The sequence below is a fragment of the Hermetia illucens genome, chromosome 3, assembly GCF_905115235.1.
Source record: "Hermetia illucens chromosome 3, iHerIll2.2.curated.20191125, whole genome shotgun sequence".
Taxonomy (NCBI): Eukaryota; Metazoa; Arthropoda; class Insecta; order Diptera; family Stratiomyidae; genus Hermetia; species Hermetia illucens.
Window position 1 is genome coordinate 178,243,831 of NC_051851.1, and position 23,136 is coordinate 178,266,966.

The 23,136-nt window shown below is 43.4% G+C and overlaps 1 protein-coding gene across 1 annotated transcript; it reads left to right on the plus strand.

The window, feature by feature from the left end:
- Window positions 1-4,406: 4,406 nt before the first annotated feature.
- LOC119651911 (brain-specific homeobox protein) lies at window positions 4,407-17,587 on the plus strand. The gene is made up of 4 exons (XM_038055737.1): window positions 4,407-4,863; window positions 5,928-6,127; window positions 6,419-6,721; window positions 16,749-17,587. The coding sequence occupies exons 1-4, from the start codon at window positions 4,511-4,513 to the stop codon at window positions 17,072-17,074; spliced, it is 1,182 nt and encodes a 393-aa protein (XP_037911665.1). The 5' UTR covers window positions 4,407-4,510; the 3' UTR covers window positions 17,075-17,587.
- The last annotated feature ends 5,549 nt before the right edge of the window (window positions 17,588-23,136 follow it).

Here is a 23,136-nt window from a genome sequence, read left to right on the forward strand (position 1 = left end):
GGAGCAACGCTTAGCATCAGGGGAGAATTCCAATGACCACAACGGAGCAGCAGTAACAACAGAACGTCTACAACATCAGGAACACCCTCATGAGAACAACAGCAACAACAGGAGCAGCACCAAGAACAACAACAACCCCAAGGAGAAAGTGAAAAGTGCTTTGAAGTGATAATTCAAGAAGAGGCAGGCGATGAGTTCAACTTTGTGCCGGGCAAGGAGAGAAGGAATCAAAAATCAATGGTTGGTGTTAGCTATATTAGAGCCCTTCCTGCAAACTCACAGGTACTTACCCCAAACTATCACCCCACGAAAACTGAAAATTCCCCCGACCACTGGGTACAAAATAATTGTACCTTAGGTTCCTAAGAATCTTGAAACAAGTCGGGATACCGGAAGCTGGGTGCCTCGGGTATAACGGTTTTGTGTTCATCTTATGTGGAAAACTATATGTACGATTTTCCATAGCCAAGAATATAGAACATTCCGTCATATATGCCCAAATTCCAAGATACATATATGTACATACATATTAACGACATAAATACTGTGTTCATTCTAAATAAACAAACATTGGCTATTACCGCATTGATAAATTGATCGAACGCATCCTAATTAAGAGCTTTGGTACACATACGTATACATACACATGTGTTTCTCGAAAACCAAAGCGCCCCCGTTCATATAAGTTCACTTTATATGATGATGACGTGATGCATGTCTTAGGGTGCAAAAAAGTTTCTGAAAATACTAATCGAGCCCTTTGATTTGATATCCCACATGATCATATTTTGCGAAAAAAAAATTACACCCGCTTCTCGACCCGCCACCCTTCAAACTCGCTTGTAAAGACCACGTTTTCTCACCAAATTTCGTGACTATCAGCTCAGCCGTTTCCGAGTAAATCGGGTGTGATAGACAGACAGACAGATGGATGGACAAACGGGCAGACGGGCATACGGACAGATGGGCAAAGGGACAGACGGACAGACAGACATTGAATCGATTTTAATGAAGTTTTATTTCATACAAAAGCTTAAACAAGGGTTGAAAGCAGCCCTAAAGCACACGAGGGCCGACAGGACCCTCATTGTTGCCCAGAGCATTGAAAATCATGCGGAGATCTTCAATTTCATGAAAGAAAAGGAGCTACACCCCACAACGAGCACCCTACCAACCTTAAGGACTCAGTCCTTGGTAATCCGCAGTCTCCACAGAAAGACAGACCTGGCTGACATACTTCAAGAGCTCAACGAACAGCGTGTCGAATCTAGTCACGCGAGCATATAAACATAGCCAGAACCCAACACTCTCGTTGAAGTCGCAATCAGGGCTGTGCATGGCTCAATGGATCCTTTAAGGTAAAGTATATACCCCGCCAAAAGATTTCGCTTGAGTGTGTGCTACAACTTCCAAAACTCGGGAACATTTGTTATAATTGCGGCCAGCTACCACGGATGCTCCGCATACAAAGACATGGTTGCCAGAAAGGAAGCTGGAAGAGCAAGAAAGAATGCCGATACAATAAGAGCCAAGCAGGCGGTGGTACAAATGTCACAAAGCTTGGCTCAACTAGACGTATCTTACGTCCAAGCAGCTAGGAATACTCTTCGTAAATTTGCAGCTTCTCAAGCTCAGCAAGGCAACAAATTGGCTTTCAAAAACTTGGTCGAACCAACGAAAAGCGACAATTCGTTGCTATTCAATTTATCATGAATATATGGAGTTAAATATTATCACATGTAATTCGCGTCCTTGGTCTCATACGGAAAAGTTAACTGTGGGGGTAAAATGCGGGCTTGGCATAAATTCAACCAAACCGAAACTGATGCAATTCAACACCAAGCGAAGGGTAACCAAATTCCACCTTCGTCGGCTGAATGAACAAAGATTGTTTCTTTCCTCTTATGTTAAGTATCTGGGTGTAATCCTGGATCCGAAGCTAAATTGGAGATTGAACATAGAACTGAGGGTTAAGAAAACCTGTATAGTTGTTTACGTCTGCAAGAGAACCTTTGCAAGGTGTACAAACACTGATCCTAACGTACGGTTCTATTGTACGATGGCTTAGTAGGATTCAAATAACCGTGTGTGTTGGTACTACCGAGGCTCTGCAGTCCTGCTCAAAAGATAGCCTCAATGTACTCTAACATCTCCTTCCCTTAGACCTCCACATAAATACGTTGTGGATTGCAGTACTGTCAGACTACGTGAGTCAGGATGCTGGACAACGAAGCCCTATGGCTATGGTAACATCCAAGATTATGTGCCTCGGGAACTCTGAGCATTCCCCACGGACTACACCACACGAAAGCCGAATTTCACGAGAAACTTCGCTGTGGACTTTACAACCAAACAGAGTGGAAGACTGCCGGCGTGTAGCAAGGGGGAGGGGGCATTGGACATGAATCGAGCTCCAAGCGTAGCATAACCATTCTGACCGACAATCTAGCCACCATTAAGACCTTGTACAACAACGCGCTGCAAGTCTGGGGGGCACGCTCAAGGTCACCCTCCTCTGGGTTTCCGGTCATAGAAACATATAGGGGAATGAGCGGGCTGCTCTTGCCAGTTCTTCGACGGGCACAGTCTGTGTCTTGCTGGGTACTGTCAAGGGTGGATTTGCACTACTTATGAACCGCGCACCTCAGATGGTAAAGGCTCACCGCCTGTACCAAATCAAGGAAGGTTTGGTCCGCCTATAACAAAACTCGACCAAGAGCTGTTGTGCCAGATGCATACAAATGCATACAAGATTACGACGGTTTGAACGAGGCACTAGCTTATAGGGGACTATGACGCAGATTTGGCAGAGCCGACAATTTGGGGAGAAGAAAGAGAGAAACCTTTAGGCACTTTCTTTGCAATAACCCAGCTCTAACTAGAGCTAGGCTACAGACACTAGGTAAATCAGTCTTTGAGGACCTCAGAGAGATTTCTAGCTGCAAGGTGGGAGAGCTGTTTTCCTTCATGAATGCTACGGATTGGCTCTGAACATCTGAGTTGGCTGGATTCGCCTTCTTGTTTTTATCACAGCAGTCACGGTCTTATGAGGTTGTTACATCAAGACGGCCCACTACTGCGCTACCTGGGCTTCTTGGAACGTCTACAGGCACCTACCCTACCTACACAGCCCGTAATAGCTCAAAAAAGCTGAAAAGACTATGTCAGCGTCAGGGTCGTTAGTAATTGATCGAATTTTGTTACAGTGTCTCTATTCTTCCCCCTCTCTCTCGACGAACCAAGGCATGAAAACAAAATATAATACAGACATACTCGGGGTTGATCTTTCGCCTCATATAAATTCAATTTTAATATAGAGAGAAGGCGGCTGAAATTTGAGGACTCAAATTTGAGAGGAAATATTTAGAAGGCTTAAAATCCAATAGAATTTGTAATAGAGAAAGGATCTTAATGATCATTAAGTGAGTGCCTCAGTATCGAAAGGACACTGCCGACTTTTCCATTTAATTATCAAACGTGCTTGGCATAATAGTCTAAATTTTCGTGCTCATGAAGTTTCCATACCTGAAGGTATTTAAATTCTAAAGATTCTCCAAGCAGTAATACAGGTCCTAAGTTCGCAAAAATATACAAATTACCCTCTAAAAGCTTTAACTTTCAATTTATTAAAATACTTTTGATAATCAACTCCAGAACAGCTAATTACCTAAATTTCACCTAATCAGATTAAGCTATAGAAGCTCCTTTCCCTAATGCACAAGCCTATGTCAATGCTGTACATGCCTAATTAGTGACATTGGGGCTAAAATGGTTTCTTCTCTCCGAAGCCATCCATGCCATCATCGTTCCTATTATTCTCAATTGCTCGCTAACAAGCTACGGGAAAATCTGAAACAGTTTCTATTGCTAATTGCTGTCAAATAGACCAGAAATGCTCCATCAACTCATTTGAACGAGCGCTTCCCATCCCCCACGCCCCCGGGGGAGACAACCAGGACGAGGGAGGTAGCAACTACCACTGTACTTGGCATCCTGACGTAACCACCAATTCGTGGTGTATATGAATGATGACAACGATTGCTACTCTCAATCGCTCTATGGTGTAGGGCAAAAGAGGAAGGACGATTTCTGCACAGCATCCATGTCCTTTCCCCGTTTTCGCTCTGTCGGCATCATTGGCGGAAGATGAGAGATACCGAAACATTCATCCCCTTATAATAGCCACAATCCGAAAATTAGCGATGTTTTGCCGGCTATTAGGAAATGGTATAAGGAGTCGTGGGCAGGGAGTGAAAGGATCACATTGTCGTCCGCAAAAAAGAGGGTGTGGTCAACAAATATGCGAACATTCACACCCCTTATATACTAGTGCACAGTTGAGTGTCCTTTAACGAGAGGACGATCACGGGAATGCTTGTGCCACGTTTAAGGAATCGCATCATAACGCGACCGTTAGTCCTAGGGTTAAGTTCTCTCTGCCTGTGTTTATCCTTAGCCGATGTGATTCCCATTAGGGTGGTTCGCCCCAAAGCGCTCTGTTCACTCAATAATGTCGATTCATACGATTGAAAGTAGCAAGAAATCCGCAGCGGGAACGCTTATTGCAAAAACTCCTTTTTCTATTGAAGATATATTGTGCCAGGGTAACAACAATAATAACAACAATACTATTCTGTGCAATGAGAAAGGTGGTAATGGTGCCGGTATCGGAGGTGGGAACAGTGTGAATACCAAAGTGCCAAAATTTTCCGTAAGTGATAAATTAAGTTCGATTGGAACGAAGACAGTTTTGAGTAATGATGGTGGAGGAAGACTGATGAAATCGGGAAGTAACGAACCAGTTCACGGAATGGATCCTTGTGGTGGAGATGATGAGTATCAAAGGATTATACAGAGTCAAAGGTGGGATTTTTATTGAATTATGTGTTATATTGTCCTTTTATGGTGATGAGTAGTAATTCTGTGTATTATTTGAAGAAAGATAGGAAGGAAAGTGGAAACGGTACCGATGGAGTAAGGATACTTTGATAATGTTGAAATATTGAAGAATTACTTTTGGGATAATACAATAAGCTTAATTTTTCAAGCCAAGTTCCTTCCTTTTTTCCACTTTAATGGAGAAGTGCCAAAGATTTGAACGTCTTTTCACTTCTGGGGTGGCTCTATCTCGTAAGGAAATACACCTCGAATCTGACACCTAAATTATACCAGGTTAGAAGAACCTCCTAACTAATATCATGGTCTCATCAGTTTTGCCAGGCTATGTTGCTAATTCAAGTTGGTATCAAGGAAGCTATTGTTGATACCATGGGTCTTTGAAAAAGTTTGCGTTTTTAAGGTACAAAAATAGTCCTTAATTCGACGTCTAGAAGAAAGCCTAATGCCAATATCTAGTGCCGCATTCAGAACGTATGGTCTAGGGACTCTATTTCATTCACAAATAATTTTAGGATTGCACTTTCATAAAAGACTATACAGCGCTTTCATCCTTATATACTTCAATGGGAACCACTTCTTAGCTAATTTTTGGAGGAAAGGCTACTTAGCAATTCAGAAGTAGACAGTCCCTGGGGAATTGAATAAAGAGCTGCTAGTTTCATCTAAGTTTCGTTCTCTTTAAATTTGATTAAAATAGAAATTGAAGTTTTTAGGAATCCATCTGTATAGAGTTAGGATTCAGTTCGGTACGTTATGGTTTCCTTTTTCTTCCTAAAAAGGTCCTTTATTTAGAACAGATATGCCGAAAACTGTCAGAAACACAAGCTTCATCAAAGTCTAGTACACTAGATTTTTGGTGAGAAATTTTGCAAGCATTGAAAAAAGTCAAATAAGATTTAGATGAAATAAGTGCATGCATTTCAAACAGCTTTCCTGTAGTCCATAAATATAGGAGTAATCATCTACATTTGCAACTAGGAATGCTTGGGCGAAATCTATCAAAATAACCGAACAATTCTTTATTACAGATTCAAAATATCAGATCGCCTTCCACCGTCGCAAATGAATGGAGGTGGACCACCCCCTACCTCTTTCAATACCACAAATCCTGGTATAATATACCCAACGGCAGCTTACAGTGACCATGGCTTCCTTCAAATGACCTTAGGATATTTGACGCCCTCCTCAACAGGATACAAATCGGTTGATCCATACTTCCTATCGCAAGGTAAGCATGACATCTTCCCTAAGTCCCTTAAGATAGTATGGAATTGCGTTTCGGTTGTCCTAGAACTTAACTAAATTCTCAATAAATTCATGCATCACACACTCATGTACGTCCATTGACACTTTTCAATACTCGAGTGTAAATCGATTGTTCATTAAATTATCACCATAGTGTGAACTTACCCAATCAACAGGAAACTTCATTTATCGACTCCAACTTCACTAACCAAATCTAAAACTTTATCAGTTACCCGACAACATCCTTGTAAATGTTTTGAAAATATTTTCTCAGGTCTTTTTGGCGGTAACCATCTATTTGCCAGTAATGGATGTCCTGTTCCGGAACTTGCACTTGGTATTGGTATGGGGGTGAGTGCATTGCGTCATTGTCGAAGAAGGAAAGCCAGAACAGTATTTAGTGATCCGCAATTGACAGGATTGGAAAAACGTTTTGAAGCGCAACGTTATCTGTCGACCCCGGAACGTGTTGAATTGGCAACAGCCTTGGGTTTGAGTGAAACACAAGTGAAAACGTGGTTTCAGAATCGACGGATGAAGCATAAGAAACAGATGCGACGGAGAGATGCTAATAATGGTGAGTTTTATTTCTGTATCTAGATGCATGTTATCGTACTCGTCGTGGCGGTGATACTACAGAGTATCAAGATAAGCGAATAAATTAAATGTAAACTAGAATTTAGGCATAAGAAGCTCCCTGAGATAATGTCGAGAACTGTGAACTCTTCAATTTTGACAATAGCATGATGAAAAGCAGTTCTATCTCCTCCAAAATATTTCACGGTGACCAGTAATCCACAATCTCAATGTGGTACTTTTGCCTCCAACTGAAGTGAATCTTGCGTGAATATGATCATCCGCACCTCTTTCCTCTGGTTTCACCCCAACTTCTACTTATATATTATCATCATCAATGGAGTCACAATCGGTGTCCAGTCTGGTCCTGCCTCAAGCGAGATTCCTAGACATCCCCGACTCGTCCCAAGGTTGTCTGTTTCATTACTCTTAGCGTCCTGGTATATGCTATCACTCTACAGAAGCCAGAACGTACCTCGTCATTTCTTAGCATAAATACTACCGAGTGTAGATAGACCTAGCAGGGTCCTGTCCTTCCACTTAGATCAACTGCACCTTCTACAGCGTCCTGCAATCTTATTTTTATTCATGCCTGTATAGTCAGGCCATCGTTGAAAGATTTCGTTGTTGTACGGGCGTCTCGATCGTTTGACTTTTGACCCCATGGAAGAACATTTTGGGCAAACGGATTTTGGTAAAGGCTCTGTTCATTGCTAGCAGCTATTTGGCCATCGTCCATATTGTTACCGGCTGTTGTTTTTAACACCTGATAGTAAAATTATTTGTAATTGACCAGTACATGCCGCTATTACTGTTGATGCGGCCACCAGAAATTTTTGTTTGCTTCCATTGTGCCATCGGGTCGATCTGGACCAAAACTTCCTTTAAGGTAAGTTCGATCCTACACATGATACCGATATCAACAAAAACCAACAATTGGGTGAAGTTAATGAAAATGGCACCCTTGATCCCCATTTTGCGAAAAAGGGTTTAATCCGTGATCACTAGTATAGAGGAGAATTAGATCTGCTGAATAGTATATAGGTTGGCTTGTCTGGGTACTGGGAAAATGGTCGTAAGGTGGAGGAATCTTTTGAAAAACTTTAAACGCTTGGATCTCTGTTAATACTGAGAATTTCGCGGAAAGAAGCCTAATTCGTGATCACTAGGATAGAGGAGAATTAGACCTGTGATTCCCGGATCACTTTTCGAACACCTCCTTAAATAGGTCACACGATAGTGCATATCTCTACCGCAGGATAGTTGAATATTGCAGATAGTGACCTGGTTGCTTTGATCTGGACTAGATTAACTAGCCTAGTTAATCTAATTAATTTACTTCGGATATTGAACTCCCTCATGGCCTTGTAAAGCTTTATCCTTTATCATAACTATGTTTTCTCATAGACGGCCCTAGAGTCCATGAAAACGTGGTATAGTGTCTGGTCGTACTCCCATTGACTTATCTTTCAGGGGTTAAACTTGTTGAGGCTTCGGCGCAAGGAACTATCTTCTCAACGAGTAGAGTAGGTGAATTCGTTTACGTACAGAGTTTTGGACTCCCGCAACAGTACACTGTCGGACTACTAACTAAACACCTCCTTGTCATTAGAGAATTGGCCTGAAACTGTTTGATACATCTCCTTGGGCTAGCGCTACCGCTCTCCCGGCTTTGAGAGCCTCCAATCAAGGAATCCCTTTCGTCAACCGGAGGGGAAGGGAGTTGTTAGTTCAGGAAATCCCTTGTCAATGTTCCCTCCGCTGGTCGAGTTTAATCTTCTTCGCAATTAGAAGAGCCAACACGACTCCAGCAGCCAGCGCTCTTTACCGTCTCTCTGACAATGTTGCCTGGAGAGAGCTCCCCTCTGTCTGCATAAAGCTGCTGACGAAAGCTGTCCCATCTTTCACAAGAGAATAAGCTATGTTCAGCGCTGTCCGCCCCTTCATTGCAGGACACACAACCAGGAGATCGGGCCTTCCCAATCTTTTGCAGGTAAAACTGAAAACCTCACTGCCCACTTTGAAGTTGGGTAAGGAAGTAATCAATCTCACCCTGCCTTCGGTTCAGCCAGGGGTTTAAATTGTCAATGAGCCGCGTAGTCCATCTACCCCTTGGCTCTTTTTGCCAAGAGAGTTGCCACTCGGTAAGGGTGCGTTGACGTTCTTCACGGGCAACCACTTCTCTTAAGTTTTCGCCCTTACGGCCGTAGAGAGCTTTATGTTCCTTGGCAAGGAGGGCATCGGGGATCCCTCCCGCGATCGCGTCACTCGCAAAGGTCCCCGTCTCTGTACTTGAGCAAGGTCCTTCCGATGCACCTCCTTGTCAAGGGCATCAGCCCATACCTCCGCGCCATAGAGCACAACCGGCGGCGTTGCTCCCGGAAGACGTCTCCTAGTAGACACAGGGCTCCCAACATTCGTCATTAGCCGACTCAAAGTAAAGACTCCAGCTGCAGCCTTGTCTGCTCGAAGAAGCTCATCTTCGAGTCGAGCATCAAACCAAGGTATTTGACTGCTGGTTTTGATGCTATGGTCAACTCACCGACCGATATGGAACGTAGGGGTAGGTGAGCATAGTGAAAAAATATCTAAGGAACTTAGTTATTAAAAAGCATCTTCCGGGTTTGTTCCAGATGAGGAGCTGTGCAGTAGACTAACAATCTGTACACAGTATAATATTGTCTCAGAGCCCAACCCAAACCTCCAATCGAATCAGAAATATAGGGAGTAAGGATTACGACTTTGGAAACTGGAACATGTCCTTCGTTTTCAAAACAGTTTACAAGCACTTTTAGATCAGGTCCTCTTGGAAGTCCAGTAGTGAGGTATTCGACTTCCAAGCGTTTTCAAAAGGCGGGGAAAGTGTGGAACGCGAGAATGTGACATCACTTTTGTCACTTTAGATTAATCAGCAACAGAACTGGTGCGCTTCGGATGAAAACTAAATTTTTGAACTATTGGCCAATCAATGCATACATCAACGCAAGATAAGGACCACTTAGTAAAAGATGACTTCTAAAGTCGCCTTCAGTCAGTATTTGATTAACTGCCCTCAAACGGCGTGAAGATAGTATTCGGATGGGAAATGGGCTGCTCTACGGTGGAATCACTGGAGGCTTTAGTCTCCACGATGTACCTAATCTTCTTTTTTACTTTTCTTTATCCTTTGTCTCGTTCACAAGCGGGGTCGGTCTGTCGTGATCGGTTACCTCATTTTGTTCAGTAATTTGCCTGTTATGGATGCAGTCGCCAGGCTTTCAGATCACCATTCAGCGTATCAAGCCAATGTTGTTTCAGTTGGCCTTCTGGTCCCCTTACCATTGATTACGATGTTCAAACCAATCTTGGCAAGTAAACTCTCGTTAGCGTGAATTAAATGACCATGTCGTCGCAGATGATGTTTTCCTAGCATCTTATAGCAAAAATGATCTCGAGCAACTTGTCCAAAAATGGAATGATCGCCTCATGCAACACGGTCTCAGATTGAATTTAAACAAAACTGAATTTTTGACGACCGATCCCCATGAAACAGGCACAATCACTGTCAGCGGCACTGATCTGCCCAGAACTAAGCGATTTAAATACCTCGGGTCAACGCTATCAGCCAATGGAGAAGTGCGTTATAAAATTGCTTCACGCATTAACGCAACCTGGATGAAGTGGCGTTCCACAACTGGTGTTCTTTGTGATCGACGTATCAACGAACGTCTCAAATCTAAAATTTTCCGCAATGTCGTCCGTCCAGTCGCTCTCTATGGTTCTGAGTGTTGGCCGACCATAAAAGACAATGAACGGTGTCTTGCGGTAATGGAGACGAAGATGTTACGTTGGACTAGTGGCGTGACACGTTTAGATCACATCCGAAATGAGGATATCCGCGATGGTTATGGGGTTGCACCGATCGTGGAAAAGTTGCGAGAGAGGCGTCTTCGATGGTATGGTCACGCAATTCGTGCAAACGAGAATTCACTTGCCAAGATTGGTCTGAACATCGAAGTCGATGGTAAACGACCAAAAGGCAGACCTAAACAACGGTGGTTTGATACGCTGGATGGGGATTTGAAAGCCTCGAGATTGCACCCAGATCAGGCATTTGATGGAACCAAATGGCGAAACCGATCACGACGAGCCGACCCCACTTGTGAACGGGCCAAAGGTTGAAGAAAAAAAGATGTCGTCGAAGTAACCTCTTTGGCAAATATCGATCTCAGATATCCTAATTTCGGATGTGATCCAGACGTGTTACGCCAAATTACGTTAGTCCAACGCATTACCGTTCTTGTCTTTAAGACAACAGAAGTGTTCGATATCCTATATGCGTTGGTGTCGGCTTTTGACAAGTCGGTACAGATCTCTCTCGCCATCCCGAGTGTCGAATTTATCGTAAAGATCTTTTTAATGGTCTGCTCGGGTAACAGCAACCACTTTTTTGCATCCCGGTTGGTATTCTTATAAATTTGCCAATTGGCCAGAGTTTTATCGTCGAGACCAACCAGAACATCGGCGAGTTGGAGGTCCCGTCAACTGAAGACGACGGACAAATACTGCCACCACCAAGTTTAGGAGAAACAGTCCGTGCAATTCATCGGCTAAAAAATCATAAGTCGCCAGGAGCCGATGGAATTACAGCCGAATTGGTTAAATATGGAGGCGACCAGTTACACGAAGTGGTTCATTAACTTGTGCTGAAGGTATGGGACAGCGAATCAATGCCTGACGATTGGCAACGAGGCATTATCTATCTCATACATAAAAAGGGAGATATCAAACAGTGCAGCAATTATAGAGGTATCACGTTGCTGAGTACCATCTATAAGAGATTCTCCACTATCTTGCTAGGCCGGATAGCCCCATACGCACAAAACATAATTGGCCCATACCAAAGAGGCTTCACTCCAGGCAAATCAGCAACAGATCAGATTTTCTCTCTGCGGCAAGCGATGGAAAAACTGTTGGAATATGGATAACAGTTGCACCATCTGTTCACTTTAAAGCCGCCTATGGTAGCATAGCCAGGGTAAAACTGTACACGGCCATGGGAGAATTCGGTATCCTAGCGAAATTAATAAGATTGACTAGGCTGGCCCTGACCAATGTGCGAGGCCAGATAAAAGCAGCAGGATCACTATCAAGATCATTCGACATCAACAACGGTCTACGATAAGGAGATGCGCTATTATGCGTCCTCTTTAACCTGGCCCTCGAGAAAGTGATCCGTGATGCTGAGGTAAATGCAAGAGGTACGATCCTCTTCAAGTCCACCCAACTACTGGCCTATGCTGACGATATCGACATCATGGGAAGAACCACCCGAGACGTACAAACTGCCTTCATCCAGATCGAACAGGCGGCGCGAGATCTTGGACTGCACATCAATTAAGGCAAGACAAAATATATGGTGGCAACGTCAGCACCGAAGACAAATCAACCAACAACATCAAACCGCACTGGTCAAACACAAACACGAAGAAGAATAAGGATAGGAGAATACAACTTTGAGACCGTTGACAATTTCTCCTATCTAGGGTCAATCACAACCGATAACAACTACGATGATGAAATCCGCGCACGGTTGTTGTCAGCCAACAGAGCCTATTTCAGCTTACAAAGACTGTTCCGCTCGAAACGTCTCACCATAGGGTCAAAGCTCTTACTGTACAAGACTATGATCTTGCCAGTCCTCATGTATTCCTCGGAAACTTGGGTTCTTAGCAAGAAATATTGCGAACTCTTGGCCGCGTTCGAGAGAAGAATCCTCCGAAGAATTTTTGGCCCCCTACATGAGGATGGACGATTCCGTAGCCTACACAATGACGAAATCTATGAGCGATACCATGACCGTCCGGTTGTGGATAAAATCCGGCTTAATAGGTTACGGTGGGCGGGTCACTTAATCCGTATGGATGAGGATGATCCCACCCGGAAAGTCTATAAGGGCAATATCTATGGTAGAAAAAGAAGACGAGGCAGACCCTGCCCAAGATGAAACGATGGCGTGGGTCAGGACGCCAGACAGCTTTTAGGGATATCGAATTGGTGGACCTCGGCGCAAAACCGGGATGTTTGGAGTTCCTTATTAAGGCAGGCCTAGACCGGATACCGGTTGTTGCGCCGTTGATGATGATGATGAATTCCAAGTTCAAGTATCTCGGTTGATGTACCGCTTATTTGACTTGGTGATCCCGAGGGTTCCAGAAGCCGCTTTGTGGATCGTGCCTTTAATTTGGTTTCACGATTCTTCTACATTCGTAACGGTTGGTAATCGCGTAATTGAGACTATTTCTCCTTTCTTCTCACGAAATCGCCACCATTTAATGCGCGACGGGCTAGTGCGTTCCTCTCGTTTTTTTTATCGGTGCCTTGATTCCCAAGGCGGCGGTAAAATGTCGGCGTGTTGTGAGAATATAGTCAATTTGAATTTTACTGTTCCGACTAGTAAATGTAGGAAGATGAGACAATCACTTGATGAACCAAACCCCTTTCTCCCATGGCACCTATTTTCTTTTCACCCACATGACCATTAAGGTCATCGGCAATGGCGATATAGTTATCAGCAGGTACATTGCAGGTCTTTGCATTGAGAAGTTGCCAGAAGGTATCTTTTCCGAAATTAGCTCGACCTGTTTGTAATGCGTACGCGGTGAAGAAGTGGATAGTGCGATCAGGTGATATAATGGTAAGCTTCATCAGCTGGTCATTAAATCGTTAGACTCTTTTAATGGTATCCTTATGAGGTGGCCATGCCAAGACCGTATTGAGTGGGTGGGCTACCAAAATAGAGAAATTTATAGCCATTTTTACCGCGCTCGCCTTCTAAGTTGCAGCTTTCGGCACGACACCATCGGGTTTCCTACAGAGCGCAGATATCAATGCGCCTTTTCCGAAGAGTTCTTGCGAGTTCCTCGGGCTTTCCAATTAGGATGCCAACATTTAGTGGGCAGACAAGTATCTCTTGTGCTCGTAGGTGGGAGGACAAAAAAGTCTTCGCGCAAGCATTTGCGGACGACCTAGCCGTAATAATTGCCGGCAAGTTTGCGGACACAGTATGTGACCGCTTGAATGCAACTCTGCATGTAATCCACAGCTGGTGCCTCCGCAATGGACTCACGGTGAACGCTAGGAGACTGGACTAGTTATGTTCACTAGGAACGCCAGGTGGGGCAGCTATACGCTACCCACCTTAGCAGGGGCAACAACAACAACAACAACTGGCACAAACAGTCAAGTACTTAGGAGTACATTTCGACTCTAAGTTAACGTGGAAGCATCATATCCAGGAACAATATCAGAAATCCTGCAGATTGCTCTGGTGCTGTAGGAATGCGATAGGTAAGATCTGGGGACTTTCACCCAAAACGGATATACTGGATGTATACATCCATAATAAAACCCATTTTGATGTATGCATGCATCGTCTGGTGGCCAAGACTGAACTTTGCTAACAGCAGGAAGCTGATAACGCAGATCCAGAGACTTGGTTGCCTAAGTATTACTGGAGCAATGAGTCCTACGCCAACTGCGGTACTTAAAGCTATCCTAAATTTACCCCCCATTCACTTGAAGGTGAAACGGAAAGCGGCCAACGACGCATATAGGCTCGATACCATTGGGGCGTGGAAAGGCGGCCAATCCAACGGGCATGAGTCTATCTGGAAATTCTTGGAAAAACATCCGGTAGCCCTGATGCCGACCGATCATATGGTTTCCAGATTCGTCTTTGAAGAGATATACACTGTCGTAATCACCGAAAGAGAAGAATGGTCGACAAGTGGCCATGAGTCTTTTCAGATTACAGACCTAATAATCTTCACCGACGGGTCTGTCACGGAGGACGGATCGGGTGCGGGTGCGGGTGTGTTCTCGGAGAATCCGATTATAGAACTGGCCCGACCTCTCGGAAAAATGACGACCATATTCCAGGCGGAGATATATGCCATTTTATTGGCAGCAGAAGAATGTCTGCGACAAAAATGGAGGGGTCGCACCATTCGAATCTGTTCCGACAGTCGGGCGGCATTATCAGCACTTGATGGCAACAACATATCAAGCCAGTTGGTGTGGAGTTGTCATCAGGTGATGTGGGTGCCGGGGCACTCTAACATCGCCGGTAATGAGGAGGCTGACAGACTGGCTCGCCGAGGGTCTGGATCCACAATGGTGGGGCCAGAACCTTCTCTTAGAATCCGACCATCTACTGTCAAGTCTACTCAGAAGGGTGAAATTGCAAGGATTCACGCAACCGAGTGGAGAAATTTGGACTATTGCCGGCAAGCGAAAATCCTTGTGGAGGAGCCTAGGGCCACTAGAGCGGCATTTTTGTTGTCCCTTAAGAAATGGGACATGAAAACCCTAGTAGGGTTTTTGACGGGACACTGCCCCTTAAACTACCATATGGAAAAGATTGGGGTAGTGGTTTCGGCCAATGTGAGGAAGAGGAGGAGACAGCCCTGCACTTTTTATGCAACTGCCCGGCATCCTCAGATCTCAGACGAAGACACCTTGGCAAGGTTTTCTTCAATGAAGAATCTGCACACTCTCTGCCTCTTGAGAATGTTCTCAGATTCGCTAAAGCCTGCGAACACCGTAGGCGGGAAGCCATTGAATAGGCAACTTACGGGGATAGTACAATGGGCCTAATAATGGCCTGAGTGCACGGAGCTGCGGCTCCCCCCAGTTAACTAAACAAACTAACTATCTCTTGTGCTCGAACTAACTCACTTAAGTCTTGACGCCGTCCGTGCGTGAAGAACCCTTGCCCCTTTCGCGGCAGTACCAGGGCTCGTCCTGCCGCGTCGACTGAGATGGACGCCCTAGCATTTCTCCGAAGCTTGTGGCGCAATTCAGTCATTTTGTAATTAAGGACATTGGATGCATTTTCTTGGTCGGCTTGTCGCGGGACCTGTCAGCATTTTATTTTTGTTTTACTGAGGATAGTACAAGTTACCTCAAACCTCAAAAGTTATCTGAGGATAGTACGTTGCCGCAAACCCTCAAGAAAACGGTCCAGAATGTCGTGATAAGCTACAATCTCTTGTCGAATTAATCTGAAAATTTCGAAGCAATCTATGCATCTAAGATGCATCTAGTTTTAAGACTGCAAGACTAATTTCCAAGAAAATGTCTAGGTTTATATTGGCTTCCGGCAGAAAAACTGAATGTTTTATAGCAACTATGTTTCTTCTTTGGATATCTGAATCTGCCTTCCCCTCCCGCGCATTACGCCTTTGTGACCCGTTCCACATTTTAAAGAACAATCTTACAAAGTAAATTTTATTCAAACGAATCCAAATTCACAGCAATCATGTCCAAGTTCCTCTTGATGAAATTTTCTTAAACTAATTATTCTGACATTAAAAGCTCTTCCCTTAATTTCTCAAGATGGATCCTTGAAATCAGTGAATTCACAAGAAACCGACGGCAACTAAGAAACTCAAAGACTTTTCTAAGTTATTTTCGGGAACAAAGGTCCTTGTCATACATATATAAAGTAGCCACAAAGCCCAGCTAAATAAATATGTTTATGGATGGAAGGAGTAAAGTTCGTCCTTTCTCAAGAAAATTTTCTTAAGAGCCCAAGATGACTTACTAAAGTCTTAATTGAATTTCATACTAACTTGACAACAATTTTGTCCGGCTCTTCTGAAATGCAGAACACGTCACTTGGGGAGAATTAAGGGTGGAGTTGTGAGTCCTTTGTTATGGGGCTGGTCATGAGAACACTTCTCACCCTTTTAACATAATTTTCATTCGTTAGCTTCTGCTTTTGTGTTTATAACAATGAAATGCTTTCCATTCAGCCGGTTTACACTTTACGACATTTTCTTTTTAATTATGCACATCGTCCTTTAGCAGTGTTAAGTGTTGGATAACAGATCCTTGAAGAACATGTGAATAAAGCGACGATGTCTTGAACTAAATTAGAGCATGTGCTAGTTCGTTCAACGTGGTTAAAAGTTGTTTTCGTATCTAATAGATTGCATCGCTCATCATAGATAAATATTAAAAATTATTACGAATTTTCATTACAGAGCCTGTCGACTTCTCCCGTAATGATCCTGGCAAATCCAGTTCTAATACAACTTCGTCAGCGGTGCCCACAATAACGACAGCTAATTCGATTGCGACCTTATCATCGGATTCAGAGAAGTCATATCAAAACTACTCAGGATCAGGCCAACATCGAGGACATTCCTTCGAATTGCTGAGATCCCTTTCAACGGTTTCGGATGATTCAATGATTGCTGGAAATCGGACGCATTCCGTTAGTGATCATGATATGCTCAGCGACGATAACTCGGAGGACGACGGAAGCGAGGTGGACATCCTGGGTGACTCCAAAGAATACATGACATAATATTAGCTGAGGCGAGATGGAACCAGTTCTCCATTTTAGGGGAGCTTCATGTGCAAGGAAAACAATAATAATAACTTTTTAGGCCAGTTTAGACTTAGTAGGTCCGATCTGTTTCCATCACTTGTGCAAGTTATCTATAGTTAGGCGATTCTTCTAGAACTCTTCCATTAGTACGTACTCGTAATGCTGTAATTAACAGTTTTATTCTAGTTATTAATATGTAGGAAGGATATTTGCAAAATGATTTCGGGTATATTGATGAGAGAGAAATGAATTTTGAATATTTATTTTGGTAGTTTTTATCTTATTTAACTCTGAAGCAAGTGGTGGATTGTATATAAGAACATTGTATCTAAAGATTTTGAGTAATGCTAGTCATCAATATGTATTCACATAGCTGATATAGTGATACGTAACAATGTAAAATTATTAACAATTATTCAGACGAGTTTATTTTAAATTTCAACGAATTTGAAAAATACGATCTTAAACTTCATACGTACTAAGATAGTAAATAAAGGGGTTGAAAGATTTATGCAATTTTTTGACATTTTTTTAGTATTGGCAGTGCAATGTTGCGTTAATTGTGGATAAATAACTCCACTCACCTGGTGATGAAAGGGCTCAAGGACAATATATGTTACTGCTTAGGTTTTCGTTACAATCCTTCCAAAGAAGCATACATAATTATCCTCAAAACAAGTCGGGAAACCGGAAGCTGGACGCTTCAGGTACGAAAGGTTTTGTGTATTTCTTAGTACGTAGCACGTAATTTATGCATATGTCCACTTTCGGGTGATATTGACATTGATAGTCGTCAATTTTCAAAGAAGTAGCAACTTCGACGAATTCGACACTTTCAACCCCCGCACTCCCCACGTTTCCAAGAAATGTCAAAACTAAGACCGGCTTCGAAAAGTACTAATCGAGACTTTTAATTTGATACCCCCCCGGTCTGGATGCTGTTCCCAATAGAGCCCTTAAACTCGCTGTTAAGACCAGACCCGACTCGTTTATCAGCGTGTTTGAAACATGCATGATAGAAGGAGTTTTCCCCGACCGGTGGAAGAGGCAAAAACTAGTTTTGCTCCCGAAGCCGAATAAACACCAAGGACACCCATCATCATACCGATCGATTTGCCTTATCGACACGGGAGGAAAGATGCTCGAAAGGGTCATCTACAACAGACTGCTCCCTATCATCGAATATAAGAATGGCCTATCGGAACGACAATTTGGATTTCGTCAAGCCCACTCAACGATCGACGCCGTAGACGTTGTTTTGAAGCTGGCTCGAGACGCGATGTCGTCTAAAAAATGCTGTGCCGTAGTGACATTGGACATCAAAAATGCGTTCAATCCCGCAAGCTGGGAGTGGATAAAAAGTTCACTGGCTAAAACGGGTGTGCCTAGTTACTTGACTAAGCTCCTCAACAGTTACCTTTCGGAGAGGACACTGTGGTACAACACAGATGAGGGATCCAAGCAGTACACCGTCATCGAAGGAGTACCACAGGGCTCAGTGTTGGGTCCTCTCCTGTGGAACGTCATGTACAATGGGGTCCTTGTCTTTTCTGTGCCAAAGGGGGCCACGATAATCGGTTTCGCAGATGATCTAGTTGTGGTTGTCGTCGCGAAAGAACCTGAAGACGTTGAAATGTACGCTAACGAAACCATTAGCGCCATAAAAGCGTGGCTGGAGAAGGTTCAGCTTCACCTTGCGGAACAAAAGACGGAGGCGGTTTTGATTACCAATCGTAGGAAGAGGAATACGATTAATATTCGCGTTGGTGGTCACGTCATCACTTCGAAACCGGTTATCAAATACCTAGGGGTGATGATTGACGCTAAAATCAATTTCAAGGGACATCTGGACTATGCCTGTGAGAAAGCGGCAAATACCAGCGTATCATTAGCGCGGATGATGCCTAACATTGAAGGTCCAAGGTACAGTCGCAGATTACTTGTGGCCGGAGTGATTCACTCCACACTATTATACGCGGCACCAGTTTGGGAGGAAGCAGTAGCGTGTGAGAGTAATCGTAGGAGAGTGAATATGACTTACCGCTTAGTGGCGCTAAGGGTGTGCAGCGCCCTCAGAACAATATCAGGCGAGGCAGCGTGTATTATTGCGGGAATGATCCCGATAGACATTCTGGCAAGTGAGACACGCTGCCTGTACGAGACAAGGAAAATGAATCCTCTTGAAAAGGATGCAGAATGCCGAAAGGCGGCAAAGCGAGAGTCGCTGGAGAAATGGCAGAAACGGTGGGATGACTCGCAGAGGGGTCGTTGGACCCACACTTTGATTCTCCGTATTGAGGAGTGGATCCAGCGACGACACGGTGAAATTAACTACCATCTGACGCAATTCCTGTCAGGACATGGAGGTTACAGGAAGTACCTGCACCAATTCAGGCTGGATGATTCTCCCTTGTGTCCTGAATGTGGTTGCACACCTGAGGACCTGGAGCATGTTATGTTCCACTGTCCACGATTTCTCTCAGAAAGGAGGAGTCTGGAAGACTCCCTGAAAACCACTCTAAGCCCGCAGAACATCGTCGGGGAAATGTTGAAATCGGAGGGAAACTGGTGTGCGGTGAACACCGCAATCAAACGAATACAAGAGTAACTGGCAAGAGCGGAGCGCGCAAGGAGGACGCGAAGAACGGAAGGCGTGGTCGCGTAAAGCGCAGTCCACCCCGCGAAGTAATGCTTTGCGGCGGTACCGCGGGGAAGGAAAAAGGAGAAAGTGGGGATGGTTTTAGTGGGTGAGAATCCCACACGCTGCTGCAACCTGGCGCGGCAGTGTCTTTCTAAGATTTCCACCTCCATCCATAAAAAAAAAAAAGACAGACAGACGGTAAACCGATTTTAATAAGGTTTTGTGTTTACAATGGATCTTATGCTAAAACTCACGAGTTGTATTATAGGAAGCAAAAAAGCGGCATGCTCGTTGTACTTGATGGAAGCACGCAGTGAATTAGATCTGCGCTGACTACTGTCGACCAAGTGGGTAAAGCTATCTATTATGTTGAAAAAAGACGATTTTGAGTCTTCAAATACATTTCCATCAAGAAGACTACATAGAGGTGATTCGATTCCTGGCGCATTGCATGAATTTGTATGGTGGAAGAAAAGCATTACACATGATTGATGGATGTTCTTCAATCACTTGGATGTGAAAAATTTCAATTAGTAGGGACTTAATCCATTTAATATGGGCATATTTCAAGAAGATGACTTCATGTCACTGTCTATTCTAGATAGGTCACTAATTAAAGTTCTTGATGACGAAACGATAACCCGGACTTTAATCGTCATACAATCATGGAAGATCAGATCATTCGGCCTGAGGAACCTGTAATGATTCCATGAAACAGTTCTGGTCCTTCGAGCTTAATGTTGGCACAATGAAGCTGTAATATTTGGCAGGATGTGCAATGACAGAAAAATCACTGTGGCATCAAAATACCATGGACCATATGGCGCTCATTAGGCCTAGACGAAGTAGTTTAAGTAACTCTCTGAATGTATTACTGGATCTTTTGAAATATTTTCCAAAAACTTTTCTGCACAAGTCGCAGCGAAGGGACCAAAACGAGGACGAGTCAACCCGCAATCTGCTCTTTAAATAAGCGAATGCAAAGATTTCACATGCTCCAGGCTGTAAAATCAAACGCGTAGCAAGTCAACTTAGCAGTTAAGTTTTGCCACAAGGTCAACCACACCCCAGTCTCCAATATCACAGTAGATTCACTTAGTGGAGATTGTCTCCGCCCAGAAGCCTACGACTACGATAAGAGTTATCTTCGCCTCTGTTTCAAATCTTTGTCTTTCCCTTCGAAATGCCATATCAACAACAGCTTCGTCTGAAAATAGTGCAACCTATATTGAACAAATATATATGAAACCTAAAAAAGCGTCATGAGTTTGGCTGCTTCTATGAAGAAGATCTCGCCGAAAAAAAAACTCTGCACATATTTTGACTCGGATTTACTATCTTTGTTACTTGATCTGAAATAATATTTCCAATTCTGTCGTGGAATTTAGTTTTAAGATCCAGTTTCTGATCCAATAAACCGCGAAGCATTATTCATCCCTTTTATGAAAAAAACTTTATCATTGCTATTTTGAGAATCCCACTAGGACAAAGATCGCTCTCTATGGTTCTGAGTGTTGGCCCGACCATAAAAGACAATGAACGACGTCTTGCGGTAATGGAGACGAAGATGCTACGTTGGACTAGTGGCGTCACACGTTTAGATCACATCCGAAATGCGGATATCCGCGATCGTTATGGGGTTGCACCGATCGTGGAAAAGTTGCGAGAGAGGCGTCTTCGATGGTATGGTCACGCAATTCGGGCAAACGAGAATTCATTTGCCAAGATTGGTCTGAACATCGAAGTCGATGGTAAACGACCAAAAGGTAGACCTAAACAACGGTGGCTTGATACGCTGGATGGGGATTTGAAAGCCTCGAGATTGCACCCAGATCAGGCATTCGATAGAGCCAAATGGCGAAGCCGATCACGACAAGCCGACCCCGCTTGTGAACGGGACAAAGGCTGAAGAAAAAGAAGACAAAGCTGTTAATAACAGCACTATTTCCACCAAACTTATCAGACTTGTCACTCATCCGGTTTATGACCTATCTACAACCTATTTACCAATTACCAGGAGTAAAAAAGTACGTGCACATGAAACTATCTACTCCAAATTGAGCACTGAGAAAGGCTCCCGAACTATCGATATCTGCAAATAAAAACAATAGGGTGGTCCTAATCAGAAAACAATCTTGTCGTTTCATTTATCCGTACTACAAAGTTACCGCTTTCTGGACATATAATTCTTGCCTTAAAGTCACTCATGGCTAAATAAATATCACTACCCTTAAGTCCATCTTTCTGCATAGAGCTTCTTACCTTATTATAATCGACTTATATGGAACCGGGAGGAGAAGGACTAACAAGGAGTTATCTATTTTCACCGTGTCTTATTGAAAATTCAATCAAGCTTTTAACTCGTCGGGATAATGCCCAAATACCCATTTTATCAGTTCCGAGTTTCGAAAAAAAGCATGAAAGTTTTTCCGACAACTACACAAGAACAGAACTTCCATCATCAAGAACGTGTAATGATTTCCTTCACCCATACCAAATTAATCTTTCTCATTAATTCAACCTCTTTGCTGGGGCAGTTACCATGGAAATTGGAGCTCATTTTTTACTACAGAAGATTTATTGAAAAATGGCGGAGATTTTTTCCTGTCAGTCTAGGGGAAGCACTCTATGGGGAGACTACATCCACCCGGCAAATCATGGAAAATCTTGTGCTGGGGATCGAGTATTTGATAGGACACAAATGATACAAATTTCTATGTAGTTACTGGGGTAAGTGCATATAGACGGAGATGTACTCCTGTAATTACTTTAGGGAGGAAACAAAATTATGGGGACAAATCATGAGAGACAGAATTCGTACGTGATACAATTGAGACCAGTTAGTGGAGCTAAGTTTAGAAGAAATGGCTCATGCGGTTGGATGTTGTACTCCAGATGCTGGTGTACTCCCACATAATCAAAGCTCCTTAAAGTACTTGGCAAGCATTAATGTTGACAAAATGAAGTTTATAAAAAAAGGAGATATCTCCTAATGAAAAAGAGGAATCTCGACTTGGAGTCGTTTTCGAGATTTTGCGGAAAGAGCACCCTCCACGCATATGCAGACATCCATAAACAACTGAACCTTCTGGTTTAGGGTTTAAATTTCCACCATTTCTGCTCCAAATTTTCAAGCATAGACCAACCCCACACATAGGCATACCTAAATGAAGACCCATTATCCGTTCAGGCTAGACTTAAGGAAGAAATGGCGATATAAAAATCATACCCAAGCCTGGAGAGATAAAAGGTGAAATTCAATTATTTTGCAACCCATAGATTCGAATCGCTTCATTCAGAGCTAACTCAAAGTCTTTTATTCATTCTGCATGGGGCGGCCGGCAACGCAAGGATAGTTGAATGAACGTTTATGTATGTGAGTCAGATATTTCAGTTG

What these genes read in the sequence shown, in the direction of transcription:
- LOC119651911 (XM_038055737.1), top strand. Translation starts at nt 4,511, where the DNA reads ATGTCGATTCATACGATTGAAAGTAGCAAGAAATCCGCAGCGGGAACG. An exon ending in TCCATACTTCCTATCGCAAG is followed by an intron (nt 6,128 to 6,418) that starts GTAAGCATGACA and finishes ATATTTTCTCAG; the next exon opens with GTCTTTTTGGCGGTAACCAT. An exon ending in ACGGAGAGATGCTAATAATG is followed by an intron (nt 6,722 to 16,748) that starts GTGAGTTTTATT and finishes TTTTCATTACAG; the next exon opens with AGCCTGTCGACTTCTCCCGT.